The sequence below is a fragment of the Oncorhynchus kisutch genome, unplaced genomic scaffold (genome assembly GCF_002021735.2).
Source record: "Oncorhynchus kisutch isolate 150728-3 unplaced genomic scaffold, Okis_V2 Okis06b-Okis10b_hom, whole genome shotgun sequence".
In the NCBI taxonomy this organism is placed as follows: domain Eukaryota; kingdom Metazoa; phylum Chordata; class Actinopteri; order Salmoniformes; family Salmonidae; genus Oncorhynchus; species Oncorhynchus kisutch.
Window position 1 is genome coordinate 21,380,853 of NW_022261983.1, and position 22,206 is coordinate 21,403,058.

The following is a 22,206-nucleotide window of genomic DNA, read 5'->3' on the forward strand; positions in this document are numbered from 1 at the left end:
TTGGGCTCCGACGGCCTCCTGCCTCAGTGAACAGACCGTGTGTGTTGGGCTCCGACGGCCTCCTGCCTCGTGAACAGACCGTGTGTGTTGGGCTCCGACGGCCTCCTGCCTCGTGAACAGACCGTGTGTGTTGGGCTCCGACGGCCTCCTGCCTCGGTGAACAGACCGTGTGTGTTGGGCTCCGACGGCCTCCTGCCTCAGTGAACAGACCGTGTGTGTTGGGCTCCGACGGCCTCCTGCCTCGTGAACAGACCGTGTGTGTTGGGCACCGACGGCCTCCTGCCTCGGTGAACAGACCGTGTGTGTTGGGCACCGACGGCCTCCTGCCTCGTGAACAGACCGTGTGTGTTGGGCTCCGACGGCCTCCTGCCTCGGTGAACAGACCGTGTGTGTTGGGCTCCGACGGCCTCCTGCCTCAGTGAACAGACCGTGTGTGTTGGGCTCCGACGGCCTCCTGCCTCGTGAACAGACCATGTGTGTTGGGCTCCGACGGCCTCCTGCCTCAGTGAACAGACCGTGTGTGTTGGGCTCCGACGGCCTCCTGCCTCGTGAACAGACCGTGTGTGTTGGGCACCGACGGCCTCCTGCCTCGGTGAACAGACCGTGTGTGTTGGGCACCGACGGCCTCCTGCCTCGTGAACAGACCGTGTGTGTTGGGCTCCGACGGCCTCCTGCCTCGTGAACAGACCGTGTGTGTTGGGCTCCGACGGCCTCCTGCCTCAGTGAACAGACCGTGTGTGTTGGGCTCCGACGGCCTCCTGCCTCGTGAACAGACCGTGTGTGTTGGGCTCCGACGGCCTCCTGCCTCGTGAACAGACCGTGTGTGTTGGGCTCCGACGGCCTCCTGCCTCGGTGAACAGACCGTGTGTGTTGGGCTCCGACGGCCTCCTGCCTCAGTGAACAGACCGTGTGTGTTGGGCTCCGACGGCCTCCTGCCTCGTGAACAGACCGTGTGTGTTGGGCACCGACGGCCTCCTGCCTCGGTGAACAGACCGTGTGTGTTGGGCACCGACGGCCTCCTGCCTCGTGAACAGACCGTGTGTGTTGGGCTCCGACGGCCTCCTGCCTCGGTGAACAGACCGTGTGTGTTGGGCTCCGACGGCCTCCTGCCTCAGTGAACAGACCGTGTGTGTTGGGCTCCGACGGCCTCCTGCCTCGGTGAACAGACCGTGTGTGTTGGGCTCCGACGGCCTCCTGCCTCAGTGAACAGACCGTGTGTGTTGGGCTCCGACGGCCTCCTGCCTCGGTGAACAGACCGTGTGTGTTGGGCTCCGACGGCCTCCTGCCTCGTGAACAGACCGTGTGTGTTGGGCTCCGACGGCCTCCTGCCTCAGTGAACAGACCGTGTGTGTTGGGCTCCGACGGCCTCCTGCCTCGGTGAATGACACCATTACTGCACTTTTAGAAAATAACCTTCAAATGTTTTTAATTTGATTTACTTAACCTTTAATTAGTCAGTCAAGACAAGGTCTTATTTACAATGATGGCCTACCGAAAGGCCTTCTGAGGGGACGGGGGCTGGGACTTTTAAAGAAGAGAGACAGTGAAGAGTGACCCAAGACAAAAACATGACAACACAGCGTGCTAGCAACACAACAACAACATGGTAGCAACACAGCATGCTAGCAACACAACAACATGGTAGCAACACATCGTGCTAGCAACCCAGCCCGCTAGCAACACAACAACAACATGGTAGCAACACAGCGTGCTAGCAACACAGCCCGCTAGCAACACAACAACAACATGGTAGCAACACAGCGTGCTAGCAACACAGCATGCTAGCAACACAGCATGCTAGCAACACAACAACAACATGGTGCAACACAGCATGCTAGCAACACAACATGCTAGCAACACAACAACATGGCAGCAACACAGCATGCTAGCAACACAGCGTGCTAGCAACACAACAACAACAACATGGTAGCAATACAGCATGCTAGCAACACAACACAGCATGGTAGCAACACTATGACAACACAGCATGGTAGCAACACTACGACAACACAGCACGGCAGCAACACAACATGACAGCACGGCAGCAACACAACAGCACGGCAGCAACACAACAACACGGCAGCAACACAACAACACGGCAGCAACACAACATGACAACAGCACGGCAGCAACACAACACAGCACGGCAGCAACACAGCACGGCAGCAACACAACAACATGGCACGGCAGCAACACAACACAGCACGGTAGCAACACAACATGACAACACAGCAGCAACACAACAACACAGCACGGTAGCAACACAACATGAAACACGGCAGCAACACAACAACACAGCACGGTAGCAACACAACATGACAACACAGCACGGTAGCAACACAACATGACAACACAGCACGGCAGCAACACAACAACACAACACAGCACGGCAGCAACACAACATGACAACACAGCACGGCAGCAACACAACAACATGGCACGGCAGCAACACAACACAGCACGGTAGCAACACAACATGACAACACAGCAGCAACACAACAACACAGCACGGTAGCAACACAACATGAAACACGGCAGCAACACAACAACACAGCACGGTAGCAACACAACATGACAACACAGCACGGTAGCAACACAACATGACAACACAGCACGGCAGCAACACAACAACACAACACAGCACGGCAGCAACACAACATGACAGCACGGCAGCAACACAACATGACAACACAGCACGGCAGCAACACAACATGACAACACAGCACGGCAGCAACACAACATGACAACACAGCACGGCAGCAACACAACATGACAACACAGCACGGCAGCAACACAACAACACAGCACGGCAGCAACACAACATGACAACACAGCACGGCAGCAACACAACATGACAACACAGCACGGCAGCAACACAACATGACAACACAGCATGGTACAGACAACGGACACAGACAACGGACAAGAAGAGAGAGCAGTACAATAAAAACAAGTCATCAATGGAAGGGAAACAGACTGTAGCCCCATGAAATCAGCCCCTCTTGCTCAATAACTCAACGCCCACTGTGGCCCTCAATTCTCTGACCCGTCTCAGTGCTTAAAAAGGAACGGAACGATATCAACCGGATCAGAACTTTATTTTGCTGTTCAGTGGGTGTGGGTTTCAGTGGGCCGCAGTGGGTTTCAGTGGGTTTCAGTGGGTTTCAGTGGGCCGCAGTGGGTTTCAGTATGTGGGTTTCAGTGGGCCGCAGTGGGTTTCAGTGGGTTTCAGTATGTGGGTTTCAGTGGGTTTCAGTGGGCCGCAGTGGGTTTCAGTGGGTTTCAGTATGTGGGTTTCAGTGGGCCGCAGTGGGTTTCAGTGGGTTTCAGTGGGCCGCAGTGGGTTTCAGTATGTGGGTTTCAGTGGGTTTCAGTGAGCCGCAGTAGGTTTCAGTGGGTTTCAGTATGTGGGTTTCAGTGGGCCGCAGTGGGTTTCAGTGGGTTTCAGCATGTGGGTTTCAGTGTGCCGCAGTGGGTTTCAGTGGGTTTCAGTATGTGGGTTTCAGTGGGCCGCAGTGGGTTTCAGTGGGTTTCAGTATGTGGGTTTCAGTGGGCCGCAGTGGGTTTCAGTATGTGGGTTTCAGTGTGCCGCAGTGGGTTTCAGTGGGTTTCAGTGGGCCGCAGTGGGTTTCAGTATGTGGGTTTCAGTGGGCCGCAGTGGGTTTCAGTATGTGCGTTTCAGTGGGACGCAGTGGGTTTCAGTGGGTTTACTCACAGGTCATAGTGTTGGTTCCATTTGGGGTCCAGAGTGCTCTTCACTGTGTCTGTAGAATGACACTGTCCTGATCCATCCACCACTACCTTTGCAAATGGGTCCGGCAACCCTACACACATACACACACACACACACACACACACACACACACACACACACACACACACACACACACACACACACACACACACACACACACACACACACTTATTATAAAGTAGAATGTGAAAGAGAGAGGAAGACAGAAAGAAAGATGGAGACAGAGATACTTACAGAAGGAGACAGACAGAGGGATCAGATATACTTACAGAAGAAGACAGGCAGAGAGGAGGGATCAGATATACTTACAGAAGGAGACAGACAGAGAGGAGGGATCAGATATACTTACAGAAGGAGACAGGCAGAGAGGAGGGATCAGAGATACTTACAGAAGGAGACAGACAGAGAGGAGGGATCAGAGATACTTACAGAAGGAGACAGAAAGAGAGGAGGGATCAGAGATACTTACAGAAGGAGACAGAAAGAGAGGAGGGATCAGAGATACTTACAGAAGGAGACAGACAGAGAGGAGGGATCAGAGATACTTACAGAAGGAGACAGACAGAGAGGAGGGATCAGAGATACTTACAGAAGAAGACAGACAGAGAGGAGGGATCAGAGATACTTACAGAAGGAGACAGACAGAGAGGAGGGATCAGAGATACTTACAGAAGAAGACAGACAGAGAGGAGGGATCAGATATACTTACAGAAGGAGTCAGACAGAGAGGAGGGATCAGAGATACTTACAGAAGAAGACAGACAGAGGGATCAGAGATACTTACAGAAGGAGACAGACAGAGAGGAGGGATCAGAGATACTTACAGAAGGAGACAGACAGAGAGTAGGGATCAGAGATACTTACAGAAGGAGACAGACAGAGAGGAGGGATCAGAGATACTTACAGAAGAAGACAGACAGAGAGGAGGGATCAGATATACTTACAGAAGGAGTCAGACAGAGAGGAGGGATCAGAGATACTTACAGAAGAAGACAGACAGAGGGATCAGAGATACTTACAGAAGGAGACAGACAGAGGGATCAGAGATACTTACAGAAGGAGACAGACAGAGAGGAGGGATCAGAGATACTTACAGAAGGAGACAGACAGAGAGTAGGGATCAGAGATACTTACAGAAGGAGACAGACAGAGAGGAGGGATCAGAGATACTTACAGAAGGAGACAGGCAGAGAGGAGGGATCAGAGATACTTACAGAAGGAGTCAGACAGAGAGGAGGGATCAGAGATACTTACAGAAGAAGACAGACAGAGGGATCAGAGATACTTACAGAAGGAGACAGACAGAGGGATCAGAGATACTTACAGAAGGAGACAGACAGAGAGGAGGGATCAGAGATACTTACAGAAGGAGACAGACAGAGAGGAGGGATCAGAGATACTTACAGAAGGAGACAGGCAGAGAGGAGGGATCAGAGATACTTACAGAAGGAGACAGACAGAGAGGAGGGATCAGAGATACTTACAGAAGGAGACAGGCAGAGAGGAGGGATCAGAGATACTTACAGAAGGAGACAGACAGAGAGGAGGGATCAGAGATACTTACAGAAGGAGACAGACAGAGAGGAGGGATCAGAGATACTTACAGAAGGAGACAGACAGAGAGGAGGGATCAGAGATACTTACGGAAGAAGTCTTTCTTTGCAAGGTTCTTGGCACATAAGACTAAAAACACAGAACAGACAACTGTCAGTCAACCAAACAGATGTCACTACAGACAGCCTGACAGCCTATCAGATCAGTGACTGGCTGCTGTAAGCCAATCAACAGATGTCTCTTCACCTCCCCACAGCTTCTCTCTTCACCTCCCTCCCTTTCTCTCCCATAGCTTCTCTCTCTTCATCTCCCTCCCTTTCTCTCCCCACAGCTTCCCTCTTCATCTCCCTCCCTTTCTCTCCCCACAGCTTGTCTCTTCATCTCCCTCCCTTTCTCTCCCACAGCTTCCCTCTTCATCTCCCTCCTCCTCCCCACAGCTTCCCTCTTCATCTCCCTCCTCCTCCCCACAGCTTCCCTCTTCATCTCCCTCCCTTTCTCTCCCCACAGCTTGTCTCTTCATCTCCCTCCCTTTCTCTCCCACAGCATCCCTCCTTCTCTCCCTCCTCCTCCCTACAGCTTCTCTCTCTCCTCCCCACAGCTTCTCTCTCGCTCCTCCTCCCCACAGCTTCTCTCTCCTCCTCCCTACAGCTTCTCTCTCCTCCTCCTCCCTACAGCTTCTCTCTCCTCCTCCTCCCCACAACTTCTCTCTCCTCCTCCCCACAGCTTCTCTCTCCTCCTCCCCACAGCTTCTCTCTCCTCCTCCCCACAGCTTCTCTCTCCTCCTCCCCACAGCTTCTCTCTCCTTCTCCTCACAGCTTCTCTCTCCTCCTCCCCACAGCTTCTCTCTCCTCCTCCTCACAGCTTCTCTCTCCTCCTCCCCACAGCTTCTCTCTCCTCCTCCCCACAGCTTCTCTCTCAACCTCATCCCCACAGCTTCTCTCTCAAACCTCATCCCCACAGCTTCTCTCTCAACCTCATCCCCACAGCTTCTCTCTCAACCTCATCCCCACAGCTTCTCTCTCAACCTCATCCCCACAGCTTCTCTCTCAACCTCCTCCCTACCTGTTGGTCTCTCTCTGACCCTAACCCCACCCTGTTGTCTCTCTCTGACCCTAACCCACCTGTTGTCTCTCTCTGACCCTAACCCACCTGTTGTCTCTCTCTGACCCTAACCCACCTGTTGTCTCTCTCTGACCCTAACCCACCTGTTGTCTCTCTCTGACCCTAACCCACCTGTTTGTCTCTCTCTGACCCTAACCCACCTGTTGTCTCTCTCTGACCCTAACCCACCTGTTGTCTCTCTCTGACCCTAACCCACCTGTTGTCTCTCTCTGACCCTAACCCACCTGTTGTCTCTCTCTGACCCTAACCCACCTGTTGTCTCTCTCTGACCCTAACCCACCTGTTGTCTCTCTCTGACCCTAACCCACCTGTTGTCTCTCTCTGACCCTAACCCACCTGTTGTCTCTCTCTGACCCTAACCCACCTGTTGTCTCTCTCTGACCCTAACCCACCTGTTGTCTCTCTCTGACCCTAACCCACCTGTTGTCTCTCTCTGACCCTAACCCACCTGTTGTTTGTGACAGATACAGGTCTCATTTGGATACACAGCTGGAACAATGTCTGTTACTGTAGTAGTTAATGGAAGCCGTGCAGACTGGCTGGGTCTCTATTCACATGGAGATGATGTCTTTCTGCAGTCTGGACTGAGCTTCGTCCACTGGTTCACACAGCAACACTGTGTGTGGTTTGCTATCTAATAGACGTGTGCCAACCAACACTCTGGGTGTGACATGCTTACTAAACACACTCAGCAGATGAATTGTCTGGCTAACTAACGTTATCGGCTAACTACTAACGAGCCAACTATAAAAAAATAAAAAATAAAAATATCTAGGTGCTAGTCAACGTTACTGAGTATACATTAGTCAACTTAGTTTAGCGGCTTAATTTGCTCTAGAAACCCTACCAACTAGCTGCTTTGAGATCAGTTAGCTAGCTAGCTACATCTCTAAACACTAGCTGGTTAGCCAGGTTAGATATCTTGGTAATGTAGAGAGCAGGTCAGTTATAGGGGAAGTAGTTCGCTAGAATAGCTCCTGAATAGTCTAGGAAGGGCACTGGTTAGGTCTAGTTAGGCCACCGTGGCAGGAGGACACTAGTTAGGTCTAGTTAGGACACTGGTTAGGTCTAGTTTGACCACCGTGGCAGGAGGACACTAGTTAGGCCACCGTGGCAGGAGGACACTGGTTAGGTCTAGTTAGGACACTGGTTAGGTCTAGTTAGGACACTGGTTAGGTCTAGTTAGGACACTGGTTAGGTCTAGTTAGGACACTGGTTAGGTCTAGTTAGGGCACTGGTTAGGTCTAGTTAGGGCACTTAGGTCTAGTTAGGGCACTGGTTAGGTCTAGTTAGGCCACCGTGGCAGGAGGACACTGGTTAGGTCTAGTTAGGACACTGGTTAGGTCTAGTTAGGACACTGGTCAACTAAACAGAGTATTATTCAGCTCATGACTAACCTACTAACTAACTGTTCCCGTTAGTTAACTAGCCAAACACCATGGACGAGGCTGTTACAATGGCATTTGGCAGAGACAAACCTGCCTGTTAAATCAGGCGAATATTAGACGCCTTTCAATCTAAATAGCTAGTTAATAACGTTAATGAAGTAGCTATCCTCGTCCGTTTGTTGAGTTATTTCAACTAACTAATAAGAGTTAAGGCCTAGTTAACGTTACCTATTGTACGTAACGTTAGATGTCAGTAAATAGAGAAACCCCCGGATGTGAACCCTGTCCAGTGTCGCTGGCGCCATGACAGGCTCGGAAATGTAGCTCTGTCCACCCCCCTGTTACAGGCTTTTAAATCCCGAATAATACAAATGAAACCGTAAGCGCTTTCACGGTGTTTTAGTTAGTTTACCTGTCAGGCGGATTTTGATGCTGGACCCGGTCCTCCGAGACCCAGGACCCGACATCACAGCGGAAGAACTGTTACTGTAAACTCCCGTTTTTTTGTTGGTGTCGCTCCAACACACCAACTCGACACTCCTTCCTGGAGGATAGTACTCTAGGTTGTCAGAATATGTGGCTTGTGTCTGTCTTCTTCAGGGGTTAAATGTGTATTATTTCCTGGCGAAATCCCCCGTCCCGATCGAGCCGCAACACAGACGGACATTTTCGGTGGCTCTGGACCATAGAATTAGAATACTAGAAGATCATAGAATTAGAATACTAGAAGGGACATGAACCATCTTATGATTGTCTAAAGGGCGGCCATGTTGGTCAGGGAGTCGACCAACCCTGGTTTCCCAGTGCTGTAAGATAAGATATTGTGAAAAATAATGAATGTAAATCATTTATCTGCACTGTATGTGTGTTAGCTAGCTGGCCAGACAGTTTTAGAGGAATGATTTCCATTATTTTAATTAAATGCCAACATTCAAACAATGCAGTCAATCCACCACAGCCAACAAACAAAAATGGACATTTATGGTCTGTAAACATATATAATAGTATAAAACCCATAAATTGTATTTATAATTATGTAAGGTATAATGAATGAGTGGCTATGCATTCTATGGAAAACAATGAACAGTGTCGAACTGTATTTTCCATGACATGCTAGTGGAACTAACCTTCCACGGAGTTGATTGTCCCTTTCATATCATGGCTATAATGTAGCACATTTACTGCTAGAAATGTGGGTTTTTTTTGTCTTTAGAAATGTGTTCAACATCCACTGAGTATCTAGCAAGTTTTCTACAGTAGTAGTTCTAGTTCTACAGTAATCTACAGTAGTTGCCTTGGTAATCAAACAAACCCAACGCAACGCGGAGAGCTTGGATACAGTCCTTAACCGTGGTTTATTGGCCATGTACCACAACCCCCTGAAGTGCCTTATTGCTATTATAACCTGGTTATCAATGGAATCAGAACAGTAAAAATAAATGTTTTGCCATGCCCGTGGTAACCACGGCTGTCAGCCAATCAGCATTCAGGGCTCGAAACACCCAGTTTATAAAGGGAAATAATACACGCTCTAGAATGCCATTCAAGCCACTCAGAAATTAGCATTCAACAATGGCATGGTATAAATTACAATATTTTAGGTTGACAATAATTATATTACATAATTTCTGATATCACATGCCTTTTATTTTAATGCATAAGAAAAATCTGGATTCCAATTTGAATGGTTTGGATTTCTCCCTGACCAATATGGCTGCCATTTTCACCCCATTCTGGAATTTGACGGTTTATGACATTTCCCCTCTAGTAATTTGATAGGATCTCTATGTTCTGGACTGGCTCAAACAGGCATGTCCTGAAGTTACATGGCAAATACTTCCTCGGGTCTGGAAACATAGGCGTGCTTGGGAATCGGACTGTTTAGGATAAATGTTTTTTTTTACTGTGAACGGCAAGGAGAGAGAAGGAGGCGGGAAGGAGGAAAGAGTAAGGAGAGACACAGAGAAGGAAAGGAAGGAAGGAGAGGGTAAAGAAGAGAGAGAGAAGGAAATGAAGGAAGGAGAGAGAGAGAAGGAAGGAATGGAAGGAGAGGGTAAAGGAGAAAGAGAGAAGGAAGGAATGGAAGGAGAGAGTAAAGGAGAGAAAGAGAAGGAAGGAATGGGAGGAGAGGGTAAAGGAGAGAGAGAAGGAAGGAATGGGAGGAGAGGGTAAAGGAGAGAGAGAAAGTAAGGAAAATAGGGTAAAGGAGAGAGAGAGAAAGGAGGGAAGAGAGGGTAAAGGAGAGAGAGAGAGAAAGGAGGGAGGGAACAGAGGGTAAAGGAGAGAGAGAGAGGGAAGAGAGGGTAAAGGAGAGAGAGAGAGGGAAGAGAGGGTAAAGGAGGGAGAGAGAGGGGGGGGAGAGAAAGGAGGGAGGGAACAGAGGGTAAATGAGAGAGAGAGAGAAAGGAGGAAAGAGAGCGTAAAGGAGAGAGATTGGGAAGAGAGGGTAAAGGAGAGAGAAAGAGGGAAGAGAGGGTAAAGGAGAGAGAGAGGGAAGAGAGGGTAAAGGAGAGAGAGAGAGAGAGAGAGGGTAAAGGAGAGAGAGAGAGAAAGGAGGGAGGGAACAGAGGGTAAAGGAGAGAGAGAGGGAAGAGAGGGTAAAGGAGAGAGAGAGAGGGAAGAGAGGGTAAAGGAGAGAGAGAAGAGAGGGTAAAGGAGAGAGAGAGGGAAGAGAGGGTAAAGGAGAGAGAGAGAGGGAAGAGAGGGTAAATGAGAGAGAGAGGGAAGAGAGGGTAAAGGAGGGAAGAGGGGGGGAGAGAGAGAGAGAAGAGAGGGTAAAGGAGAGAGAGAGGGGGAAGAGAGGGTAAAGGAGAGCGAGAGAGGGAAGAGAGGGTAAAGGAGAGAGAGAAGAGAGGGTAAAGGAGAGAGAGAGGGAAGAGAGGGTAAAGGAGAGAGAGAGAGGGAAGAGAGGGTAAAGGAGAGAGAGAAGAGAGGGTAAAGGAGAGAGAGAGGGAAGAGAGGGTAAAGGAGAGAGAGAGGGGGAAGAGAGGGTAAAGGAGAGAGAGAGGAGAGGGTAAAGGAGAGAGAGAGGGGAGAGAGGGTAAAGGAGAGAGAGAAGAGAGGGTAAAGGAGAGAGAGAGGGGAGAGAGGGTAAAGGAGAGAGAGAGGGAAGAGAGGGTAAAGGAGAGAGAGAGGAGAGGGTAAAGGAGAGAGAGAGGGGAGAGAGGGTAAAGGAGAGAGAGGGGGAAGAGAGGGTAAAGGAGAGAGAGAGGAGAGGGTAAGGAGAGAGAGAGGGGAGAGAGGGTAAAGGAGAGAGAGGGGAGAGAGGGTAAAGGAGAGAGAGAGGGGAGAGAGGGTAAAGGAGAGAGAGAGAGGGGAGAGAGGGTAAAGGAGAGAGAGAGGGAAGAGAGGGTAAAGGAGAGAGAGAGGGGAGAGAGGGTAAGGAGAGAGAGGGAAGAGAGGGTAAAGGAGAGAGAGAGGGGGAGAGGGTAAAGAGAGAGAGAGGGAAGAGAGGGTAAAGGAGAGAGAGAGGAGAGGGTAAAGGAGAGAGAGAGGGGAGAGAGGGTAAAGGAGAGAGAGGGGAAGAGAGGGTAAAGGAGAGAGAGAGGAGAGGGTAAAGGAGAGAGAGAGGGGGAGAGAGGGTAAAGGAGAGAGAGGAGGAGAGGGTAAAGGAGAGAGAGAGGGGAGAGAGGGTAAAGGAGAGAGAGGGGGAAGAGAGGGTAAAGGAGGAGAGAGAGGAGAGAGGTAAGGAGAGAGAGAGGGGAGAGAGGGTAAAGGAGAGAGAGAGGGGAGAGAGGGTAAAGGAGAGAGAGAGGGGAGAGAGGGTAAAGGAGAGAGAGAGGGAGAGAGGGAGAGAGGGAAGAGAGAGAGAGAGAGGGGGACTGAGAGAGGGTAAGGAGAGAGAGAGAGGAGGGGAGAGAGGGAAAGAGAGAGGGAGAGGGGAGAGAGAGAGAGAGAGAGGGTAAAGGGAGAGAGAGAGAGAGGGGAGAGGGGTAAAGGAGAGAGAGAGAGAGGGAGAGAGGGTAAAGGATGAGAGAGAGGGAGAGAGGGTAAAGGAGAGAGAGTATTTTATTTTATTTATTTATTTTACCTTTATTTAACCAGGTAGGCTAGTTTGAGAACACCTTTATTTAACCAGGTAGGCAAGTTGAGAACACCTTTATTTAACCAGGTAGGCTAGTTGAGAACACCTTTATTTAACCAGGTAGGCTAGTTGAGAACACCTTTATTTAACCAGGTAGGCTAGTTGAGAACACCTTTATTTAACCAGGTAGGCTTAGTTGAGAACACCTTTATTTAACCAGGTAGGCTAGTTGAGAACACCTTTATTTAACCAGTTAGGCTAGTTGAGAACACCTTTATTTAACCAGGTAGGCTAGTTGAGAACACCTTTATTTAACCAGGTAGGCTAGTTGAGAACACCTTTATTTAACCAGGTAGGCTAGTTGAGAACCACCTTTATTTAACCAGGTAGGCTAGTTGAGAACACCTTTATTTAACCAGGTAGGCTAGTTGAGAACACCTTTATTTAACCAGGTAGGCTAGTTGAGAACACCTTTATTTAACCAGGTAGGCTAGTTGAGAACCCTTTATTTAACCAGGTAGGCTAGTTGAGAACACCTTTATTTAACCAGGTAGGCTAGTTTGAGAACACCTTTATTTAACCAGGTAGGCTAGTTGAGAACACCTTTATTTAACCAGGTAGGCTAGTTGAGAACACCTTTATTTAACCAGGTAGGCTAGTTGAGAACACCTTATTTAACCAGGTAGGCTAGTTGAGAACACCTTTATTTAACCAGGTAGGCTAGTTGAGAACACCTTTATTTAACCAGGTAGGCTAGTTGAGAACACCTTTATTTTAACCAGGTAGGCTAGTTGAGAACACCTTTATTTAACCAGGTAGGCTAGTTGAGAACACCTTTATTTAACCAGGTAGGCTAGTTGAGAACACCTTTATTTAACCAGGTAGGCTAGTTGAGAACACCTTTATTTAACCAGGTAGGCTAGTTGAGAACACCTTTATTTACCAGGTAGACCAGTTGAGAACACCTTTATTTAACCAGGTAGGCTAGTTGAGAACACCTTTATTTAACCAGGTAGGCTAGTTGAGAACACCTTTATTTAACCAGGTAGACCAGTTGAGAACACCTTTATTTAACCAGGTAGGCTAGTTGAGAACACCTTTATTTAACCAGGTAGGCTAGTTGAGAACACCTTTATTTAACCAGGTAGGCTAGTTGAGAACACCTTTATTTAACCAGGTAGGCTAGTTGAGAACACCTTTATTTAACCAGGTAGGCTAGTTGAGAACACCTTTATTAACCAGGTAGGCTAGTTGAGAACACCTTTATTTAACCAGGTAGGCTAGTTGAGAACACCTTTATTTAACCAGGTAGGCTAGTTGAGAACAAGTTCTCATTTGCAACTGCGACCTGGCCAAGATAAAGCATAGCAGTGTGAGCATACAACAAAGAGTTACACATGGAGTAAACAATTAACAAGTCAATAACACAGTAGAAAACAAGGGGGGGTCTATATACAATGTGTGCAAAAGGCATGAGGAGGTAGGCAAATAATTACAATTTTGCAGATTAACACTGGAGTGATAAATGATCAGATGGTCATGTACAGGTAGAGATATAGGTGTGCAGAAGAGCAGAAAGGTAAATAAATAAAAACAGTATGGGGATGAGGTAGGTGAAAAGGGTGGGCTATTTACCAATAGACTATGTACAGCTGCAGCGATCGGTTAGCTGCTCAGATAGCTGATGTTTGAAGTTGGTGAGGGAGATAAAAGTCTCCAACTTCAGCGATTTTTGCAATTCGTTCCAGTCACAGGCAGCAGAGTACTGGAACGAAAGGCGGCCAAATGAGGTGTTGGCTTTAGGGATGATCAGTGAGATACACCTGCTGGAGCGCGTGCTACGGATGGGTGTTGCCATCGTGACCAGTGAGCTGAGATAAGGCGGAGCTTTACCTAGCATAGACTTGTAGATGACCTGGAGCCAGTGGGTCTGGCGACGAATATGTAGCGAGGGCCAGCCGACTAGAGCATACAAGTCGCAGTGGGTGGGTGGTATAAGGTGCTTTAGTGACAAAACGGATGGCACTGTGATAGACTGCATCCAGTTTGCTGAGTAGAGTGTTGGAAGCCATTTTGTAGATGACATCGCCGAAGTCGAGGATCGGTAGGATAGTCAGTTTTACTAGGGTAAGCTTGGCGGCTTGAGTGAAGGAGGCTTTGTTGCGGAATAGAAAGCCGACTCTTGATTTGATTTTCGATTGGAGATGTTTGATATGAGTCTGGAAGGAGAGTTTGCAGTCTAGCCCAGACACCTAGGTACTTATAGACGTCCCATATTCTAGGTCGGAACCATCCAGGGGTGGTGATGCTAGTCGGGCATGCAGGGCAGGCAGCGCCTGGTTGAAAAGCATGCATTGGGTTTTACTAGCGTTTAAGGAGAGAGAGAGAGAAGAGAGGGTAAAGGAGAGAGAGAGGGGGGAAGAGAGGGTAAAGGAGAGAGGGAAGAGAGGTAATGAGAGAGAGAGAGGGAAGAGAGGGTAAAGGAAGAGAGAGAAGAGGGGAGAGAGGGTAAAGGAGAGAGAGAGAGGGTAAAGGAGAGAGAGAGAGAAAAGAGGGTAAAGGAGAGAGAGAGAGGGAAAAGCGAGGGTAAAGGAGAGAGAGAGGGAAGAGGGTTAAGAGAGAGCGAGAGGGAAGAGAGGGTAAATGAGAGAGAGAGAGGGGTAGAGAGGGTAAAGGAGAGAGAGAGAGGGGAGAGAGGGTAAAGGAGAGAGGGAAGAGGGTAAATGAGAGAGAGAGAGGGGAGAGAGGGTAAAGGAGAGAGAGAGAGGGGGAAGAGGGTAAATGAGAGAGAGAGGGAAGAGGGTAAATGAGGAGAGAGAGAGGGGGAGAGAGGGTAAAGGACAGAGGGAAGAGCGGGGTAAAGGAAAGGAGGGAGAGAGGAGAGGGGAGAGAGGGGTAAGGTAAAGGAGAGAGAGAGGAAGAGAGGGTAAAGGAGAGAGAGAGAGAAGAGAGGGTAAAGGAGAGAGAGAGGGGGAGAGGGTAAAGGAGAGAGAGAGTGGTAAAGGCAGAGAGAGAGAGAGAAGAGAGGGTAAAGGAGAGAGAGAGAGAGAGGAAGAGAGGGGAAAGGGGGAGAGAGAGGGTAAGGAGAGAGAGAGGGAAGAGAGGGTAAATGAGAGAGAGAGGGGAGGAGAGAGGGTAAAGGAGAGAGAAGAGGGAAAGAGGAGGGTAAGGAGAGAGAGAGAGAAGAGAGGGTAAAGGAGAGAGAGAGAGAGGGGAGAGAGGGTCAAGGAGAGAGAGAGAGAGAAGAGAGGGTAAAGAAGAGAGAGAGGGGGAGGGGAGAGGGTAAAGGAGAGAGAGGAAGAGAGGGTAAATGAGAGAGAGAGAGAGAGGAGAGGGGGTAAGGAGAGAGAGAAGAGGGAAGAGAGGGTAAAGGAGAGAGAGAGGGGAGAGAGGGTAAAGGAGAGAGAGAGGGGAGAGAGGGTAAAGGAGAGAGAGAGGGGAGAGAGAGGGTAAAGGAGAGAGAGAGGGGAGAGAGAGGGGAGAGAGGGTAAAGGAGAGAGAGAGAGAGAGGGGAGAGAGAGGGTAAAGGAGAGAGAGAGAGAGAGGGGAGAGAGGGTAGGAGAGAGAGGAGAGAGAGGGGAGAGAGAGGAGAGAGAGAGGGTAAAGGAGAGAGAGAGAGAGGAGAGAGAGAGAGGAGAGAGGGGAGAGAGGGGTAAAGGAGAGAGAGAGGGGAGAGAGGGTAAAGGAGAGAGAGAGGGGAGAGAGGGTAAAGGAGAGAGAGTATTTTTATTTTATTTATTTATTTTACCTTTATTTAACCAGGTAGGCTAGTTGAGAACACCTTTATTTAACCAGGTAGGCAAGTTGAGAACACTTTATTTAACCAGGTAGGCTAGTTGAGAACACCTTTATTTAACCAGGTAGGCTAGTTGAGAACACCTATTTAACCAGGTAGGCTAGTTGAGAACACCTTTATTTAACCAGGTAGGCTAGTTGAGAACACCTTTATTTAACCAGGTAGGCTAGTTGAGAACACCTTTATTTAACCAGGTAGGCTAGTTGAGAACACCTTTATTTAACCAGGTAGGCTAGTTGAGAACACCTTTATTTAACCAGGTAGGCTAGTTGAGAACACCTTTATTTAACCAGGTAGGCTAGTTGAGAACACCTTTATTTTAACCAGGTAGGCTAGTTGAGACACACCTTTATTAACCAGGTAGGCTAGTGAGAACACCTTTATTTAACCAGGTAGGCTAGTTGAGAAAACCTTATTTAACCAGGTAGGCTAGTTGAGAACACCTTTATTTAACCAGGTAGCTAGTTGAGAACACCTTTATTTAACCAGGTAGGCTAGTTGAGAACACTTTATTTAACCAGGTAGGCTAGTTGAGAACACCTTATTTAACCAGGTAGGCTAGTTGAGAACCCTTTATTTAACCAAGGTAGGCTAGTTGAGAACACCTTTATGTTAACCAGGTAGGCTAGTTGAGACACCTTATTTAACCAGGTAGGCTAGTTGAGAAACACCTTTATTTAACCAGGTAGGCTAGTTGAGAACACCTTATTTAAAAGCCAGGTAGGCTAGTTGAGAACACCTTTATTTAACCAGGTAGGCTAGTTGAGAACACCTTTATTTAACCAGGTAGGCTAGTTGAGAACACCTTTAATTTAACCAGGTAGGTAGTTGTGAGGAACACCTTTATTTAAAGCAGGTAGGTCACGTTGAGAACACCTTTATTTATAACCAGGTAAGACGACCAGTTGAGAACACCCTTTATTTAACCAGGTAGGCTAGTGAGTGAGACGACCTTTATTTAACCAGGTAGGCTAGTTGAGAACACCTTTATTTAACCAGGTCTTAGACCAGTTGAGAACACCTTATTTAACCAGGTTTTTGTTAGGCTAGTTGAGAACACCTTATTTAACCAGGTAGGCTAGTTGAGAACTACCTTATTTAACCAGGTAGGCTAGTTGAGAACACCTTTATTTAACCAGGTAGGCTCGTTGATGAACCACCTTATATTACACCAGGTAGGGCTAGTTGGAGCACACCTTTATGTTAGACCCATGTAGGCTAGTTGAGAACACCTTATTTTTAACCAGGTAGGATTAGTTGAGAACACCTTATATTTAACCAGGTAGGCTTAGTGAGACAACAAGTTACTCATTTGCAACTGCGACCTGGCCAAGGATAAAGCCTAGCAGTGTGAGCATAACAACAAAGAGTTACCCATGGAGGTAAACAATTAACAAGTCAATAACACAGTAGAAACAAAGGGGGGGGGAGGGGGGGGTTATATACAATGTGTGCAAAAGGCATGAGGAGGTAGGCAAATAATTACAATTTGCAGATTAACACTGGAGTGATAAATGATCAGATGGTCATGTACAGGTTAGAGATATAGGTGTGCAGAAGAGCAGAAAGGTAAATAAATAAAAACAGTATGGGGATGAGGTAGGTGAAAAGGGTGGGCTATTTACCAATAGACTATGTACAGCTGCAGCGATCGGTTAGCTGCTCAGATAGCTGATGTTTGAAGTTGGTTGAGGGAGATAAAAGTCTCCAACTTCAGCGATTTTTGCAATTCGTTCCAGTCACAGGCAGCAGAGTACTGGAACGAAAGGCGGCCAAATGAGGTGTTGGCTTTAGGATGATCAGTGAGATACACCTGCTGGAGCGCGTGCTACGGATGGGTGTTGCCATCGTGACCAGTGAGCTGAGATAAGGCGGAGCTTTACCTAGCATAGACTTGTAGATGACCTGGAGCCAGTGGGTCTGGCGACGAATATGTAGCGAGGGCCAGCCGACTAGAGCATACAAGTCGCAGTGGTGGGTGGTATAAGGTGCTTTAGTGACAAAACGGATGGCACTGTGATAGACTGCATCCAGTTTGCTGAGTAGAGTGTTGGAAAGCCATCTTTGTAGATGACATCTGCCGAAGTCGAGGATCGGTCTTAGGATAGTCAGTTTTTACTAGGGTAAGCTGGCGGCTTGAGTGAAGGAGGCTTGTTGCGGAATAGAAAGCCGACTCTTGATTGATTTTCGATTGGAGATGTTTGATATGACTGTCTGGAAGGAGGAGTTTGCAGTCTAGCCAGACACCTAGGTACTTATAGACGTCCACATATTCTAGGTCGGAACCATCCAGGGTGGTGATGCTAGTCGGGCATGCAGGTGCAGGCAGCGCCTGGTTGAAAAGCATGCATTTGGTTTTACTAGCGTTTAAGGAGAGAGAGAGAGAAGAGAGGGTAAAGGAGAGAGAGAGGGGGAAGAGAGGGTAAAGGAGAGAGGGAAGAGAGGGAAATGATGAGAGAGAGAGAGGGAAGAGAGGGTAAAGGGAGAGAGAGAGGGGAGAGAGGGTAAAGAGAGAGAGAGAGAGGGTAAAGGAGAGAGAGAGAGAAAAGAGGGTAAAGGAGAGAGAGAGGGAAGCGAGGGTAAAGGAGAGAGAGAGGGAAGAGGGTAAAGGAGAGAGCGAGAGGGAAGAGAGGGTAAATGAGAGAGAGAGAGGGGAGAGAGGGTAAAGGAGAGAGAGAGAGGGGAGAGAGGGTGAGGGAGAGGGAAGAGAGGGAAGAGAGGGTAAATGAGAGAGAGAGAGGGGAGAGAGGGTAAAGGAGAGAGAGAGAGGGGGAAGAGGGTAAATGAGAGAGAGAGGGAAGAGGGTAAATGAGAGAGAGAGAGGGGAGAGAGGGTAAAGGACAGAGGGAAAGAGAGGGTAAATGAGAGAGAGAGAGGGGAGAGAGAGGTAAAGGAGAGAGAGAGAGGAGAGAGGGTAAAGGAGGAGAGAGAGAGAAGAGAGGGTAAAGGAGAGAGAGAGGGGAGAGAGGTAAAGGAGGGGAGAGGGTAAGGGTAAAGGAGAGAGAGAGAGAGAAGAGAGGGTAAAGGAGAGAGAGAGGGAAGAGAGGGTAAAGGGGAGAGAGAGGGGTAAAGGAGAGAGAGAGGGAAGAGAGGGTAAATGAGAGAGGAGAGGGGAGAGAGGGTAAAGGAGAGAGAGAGGAAGAGAGGGTAAAGAGAGAGGAGAGAGAAGAGAGGGTAAAGGAGAGAGAGAGAAGGGGGAGAGAGGGTCAAGGAGAGAGAGAGAGAGAAGAGAGGGTAAAGAAGAGAGAGAGAGGGGAGAGAGGGTAAAGGAGAGAGAGGGAAGAGAGGGTAAATGAGAGAGAGAGAGGGGAGAGAGGGTAAAGGAGAGAGAAAGAGGGAAGAGAGGGTAAAGGAGAGAGAGAGAGGGAAGAGAGGGTAAAGGAGAGAGAGAGAGGGGAGAGGGTAAAGGAGAGAGAGAGAGGGTAAAGGAGAGAGAGAGAGGGTAAAGGAGAGAGAGAGAGGGAAGAGAGGGTAAAGGAGAGAGAGAGGGAAGAGAGGGTAAAGGAGAGAGAGAGGGAGGAGAGGGTAAAGGAGAGAGAGAGGGAAGAGAGGGTAAATGAGAGAGAGAGAGGGTAAAGGAGAGAGAGAGGGAAGAGAGGGTAAAGGAGAGAGAGAGGGAAGAGAGGGTAAATGAGAGAGAGAGGGAAGAGAGGGTAATGAGAGGAGAGAGAGGGAGAGGGGTAAGGGAGAGAGAGAGAGGGAGAGAGAGAGAGGGTAAAGAGGAGAGAGAGAGAGAGAGAGAGGGAGAGAGAGGAAGAGAGGGGTAAAGGAGAGAGGAGAGGGGGAGAGGGGGTAAAGGAGAGAGAGAGGGAAGAGAGGGTAAATGAGAGAGAGAGGGGAAGAGAGGGTAAAGGAGAGAGAGAGAGAGAGGGGAGAGAGGGTAAAGGAGAGAGAGAGGGAAGAGAGGAAAGGAGAGGGAAGAGAGAGGAGGGTTAAGGAGAGGGAAAGGGAAAAAGAGAGGGTTAATGAGAGAGAGGGGAGGGAGAGAGAGAGAGTAAGGAGGGTGGAGAGAGAGAGAGGGGAGAGAGGGTAAAGGAGAGAGAGAGGAGAGAGGGAGAGGGGTAAAGGAGAGAGAGGGAAGAGAGGGTAAATGAGAGAGAGAGAGGAGAGGGGGAGAGAGGGTAAAGGAGAGAGAGAGAGGGGAGAGAGAGGGTAAAGGAGAGAGAGAGAGGGAAGAGAGGGTAAAGGAGAGAGAGAGGGAAGAGAGGGTAAAGGAGAGAGAGGGAAGAGAGGGTAAAGGAGAGAGAGAGAGGGAAGAGAGGGTAAAGGAGAGAGAGAGGGAAGAGAGGTAAAGGAGAGAGAGGGAAGAGAGGGGGTAAAGGAGAGAGAGGGAAGAGAGGGTAAAGGAGAGAGAGAGAGAGGGAAGAGAGGGTAAAGGAGAGAGAGAGGGAAGAGAGGGTAAAGGAGAGAGAAAGAGGGTAAAGGAGAGAGAGAGAGAGGGAGAGAGGGGGTAAAGGAGAGAGAGGAGGGAAGAGAGGGTTAAAGGAGAGAGAGGAGGGAGGAGAGGGGGTAAAGGAGAGAGAGAGGGAAGAGAGGGTAAATGAGAGAGAGAGAGGGTAAAGGAGAGAGAGAGGGAAGAGAGGGTAAAGGAGAGAGAGAGGGAAGAGAGGGTAAATGAGAGAGAGAGGGAAGAGAGGGTAAATGAGAGAGAGAGGGAAGAGAGGGTAAAAGGAGAGAGAGAGAGGGGGGAGAGAGGGTAAAGGAGAGAGAGAGAGAGAGAGGGAAGAGAGGGGGTAAAGGAGAGAGAGAGAGGGGAGAGAGGGTAAAGGAGAGAGAGAGGGAAGAGAGGGTAAATGAGAGAGAGAGGGAAGAGAGGGTAAAGGAGAGGGGAGAGAGGGTAAAGGAGAGAGAGAGAGGAAAGAGAGGTAAAGGAGAGGAAGAGAGGGTAAAGGAGAGGGAAGAGAGGGAATGAGGAGAGAGGGAGAGAGGGAGGAGGTAAAGGAGAGAGAGAGAGGGGAGAGAGGGTAAAGGAGAGAGAGAGGGGAGAGAGGGTTAAAGGAGAGAGAGAGAGAGAGGGGTTAAAGGAGAGAGAGAGGGAGAGAGAGGGTAAAGGAGAGAGAGAGAGGGAGAGAGAGGGTAAAGGAGAGAGAGGGAAGAGAGGGTAAAGGAGAGAGAGAGAGAGGGAAGAGAGGGTAAAGGAGGAGAGAGAGAGAGGGGAGGAGAGAGGGTAAAGGAGGAGAGAGAGGAGAGGGAGAGAGAGGGGAGAGAGGGTAAAGGAGAGAGAGAGAGAGAGGGGCGAGAGGGTAAAGGAGAGAGAGGGGGGAGAGAGGGTAAAGGAGAGAGAGAGAGGGAGAGAGAGAGGGAGAGAGGGTAAAGGAGAGAGAGAGAGGGGGAGAGGGTAAAGGAGGAGAGAGAGAGGGGAGAAGGGAGAGGGAGAGAGGGTAAAGAGAGAGAGAGAGGGAAGAGAGGGTAAAGGAGAGAGAGAGAGAGGGAAGAGAGGGTAAAGGAGAGAGAGAGAGGGGAGGGAGAGAGGTAAAGGAGAGAGAGAGAGGGAGAGAGAGGGGAGAGAGAGGTAAAGGAGAGAGAGAGAGGGGAGAGAGGTAAAGGGAGAGAGAGAGAGGGGAGGAGAGAGGGGTAAAGGAGAGAGAGAGAGGGGAGAGAGAGAGGGGGGAGAGAGAGAGAGAGGGGAGAGAGAGGGGTTAAAGGAGAGAGAGAGAGGGGAGAGAGGGTAAAGGAGAGAGAGAGAGGGGAGAGAGGGGAGAGAGGGTAAAGGAGAGAGAGAGAGGGTTAAAGGAGAGAGAGGGGAGAGAGGGTAAAGGAGAGAGAGGGGGGAGAGAGGGTAAAGGAGAGAGAGAGGGTAAAGGAGAGAGATGGTGAGAGAGGGAGAGAGAGGGAGAGAGGGGTAAAGGAGAGAGAGGGTAAAGAGAGGAGAGAGGGTAAAGGAGAGAGAGAGGGTAAAGGAGAGAGAGAGAGGGTAAAGGAGAGAGAGGGGAGAGAGGGGAGAGAGGGGAGAGAGGGTAAAGGAGAGAGAGAGGTAAAGGAGGAGAGAGGGAGAGAGGGTAAAGAGAGAGAGAGGGGAGAGAGGGGGGAGAGGGGGGGGAGGGTAAAGGAGAGAGAGGGGAGAGAGGGTAAAGGAGAGAGAGGAGAGAGAGGGTAAAGGAGAGAGAGGAGAGAGAGAGGGGAGAGAGGGTTAAAGGAGAGAGAGGGGAGAGAGGGTAAAGGAGAGAGAGGGGAGAGAGGGTAAAGGAGAGAGAGGAGGAGAGGGGAGAGAGAGAGGGTAAAAGGAGAGCGAGGGGGAGAGGGGAGGGTAAAGGAGAGAGAGGAGGAGAGAGAGGGGAGAGAGGGTAAGGAGAGAGAGGGGAGAGAGGGTAAAGGAGAGAGAGGGGAGAGAGGGTAAGGAGAGAGAGGAGGAGAGGGGGAGAGAGGGTAAAGAGAGAGAGAGAGGGAGAGAGGGTAAAGGAGAGAGAGGAGAGAGAGGGGAGAGAGGGTAAAGGGAGAGAGGGGAGAGAGGGGTAAGGAGGAGAGAGGGAGAGAGGGGAGAGGAGAGGAGGGTAAAGGAGAGAGAGGGGGGAGAGAGGGTAAAGGAGAGAGAGGGGAGAGAGGGTAAAGGAGAGAGAGGGGAGAGAGG

At 49.5% G+C, this 22,206-nt stretch overlaps 1 protein-coding gene across 2 annotated transcripts in view; it reads right to left on the reverse strand.

The window, feature by feature from the left end:
- Positions 1 to 8,516, reverse strand: part of smurf1 (SMAD specific E3 ubiquitin protein ligase 1) — a 62,238-nt gene extending 53,722 nt beyond the window's left edge. For both annotated transcript variants that reach the window (XM_031813954.1, XM_031813953.1), the window contains exons 1-3: positions 8,231 to 8,516; positions 5,399 to 5,437; positions 3,716 to 3,824 (exon numbers count right to left, since the gene is read on the reverse strand). In XM_031813954.1, coding sequence (XP_031669814.1) covers positions 3,716 to 3,824; positions 5,399 to 5,437; positions 8,231 to 8,285 — 203 coding nt within the window. In that variant the 5' untranslated portion in view covers positions 8,286 to 8,516. The remainder of the gene's footprint in view (positions 1 to 3,715; positions 3,825 to 5,398; positions 5,438 to 8,230) is intronic.
- Positions 8,517 to 22,206: the final 13,690 nt, after the last annotated feature.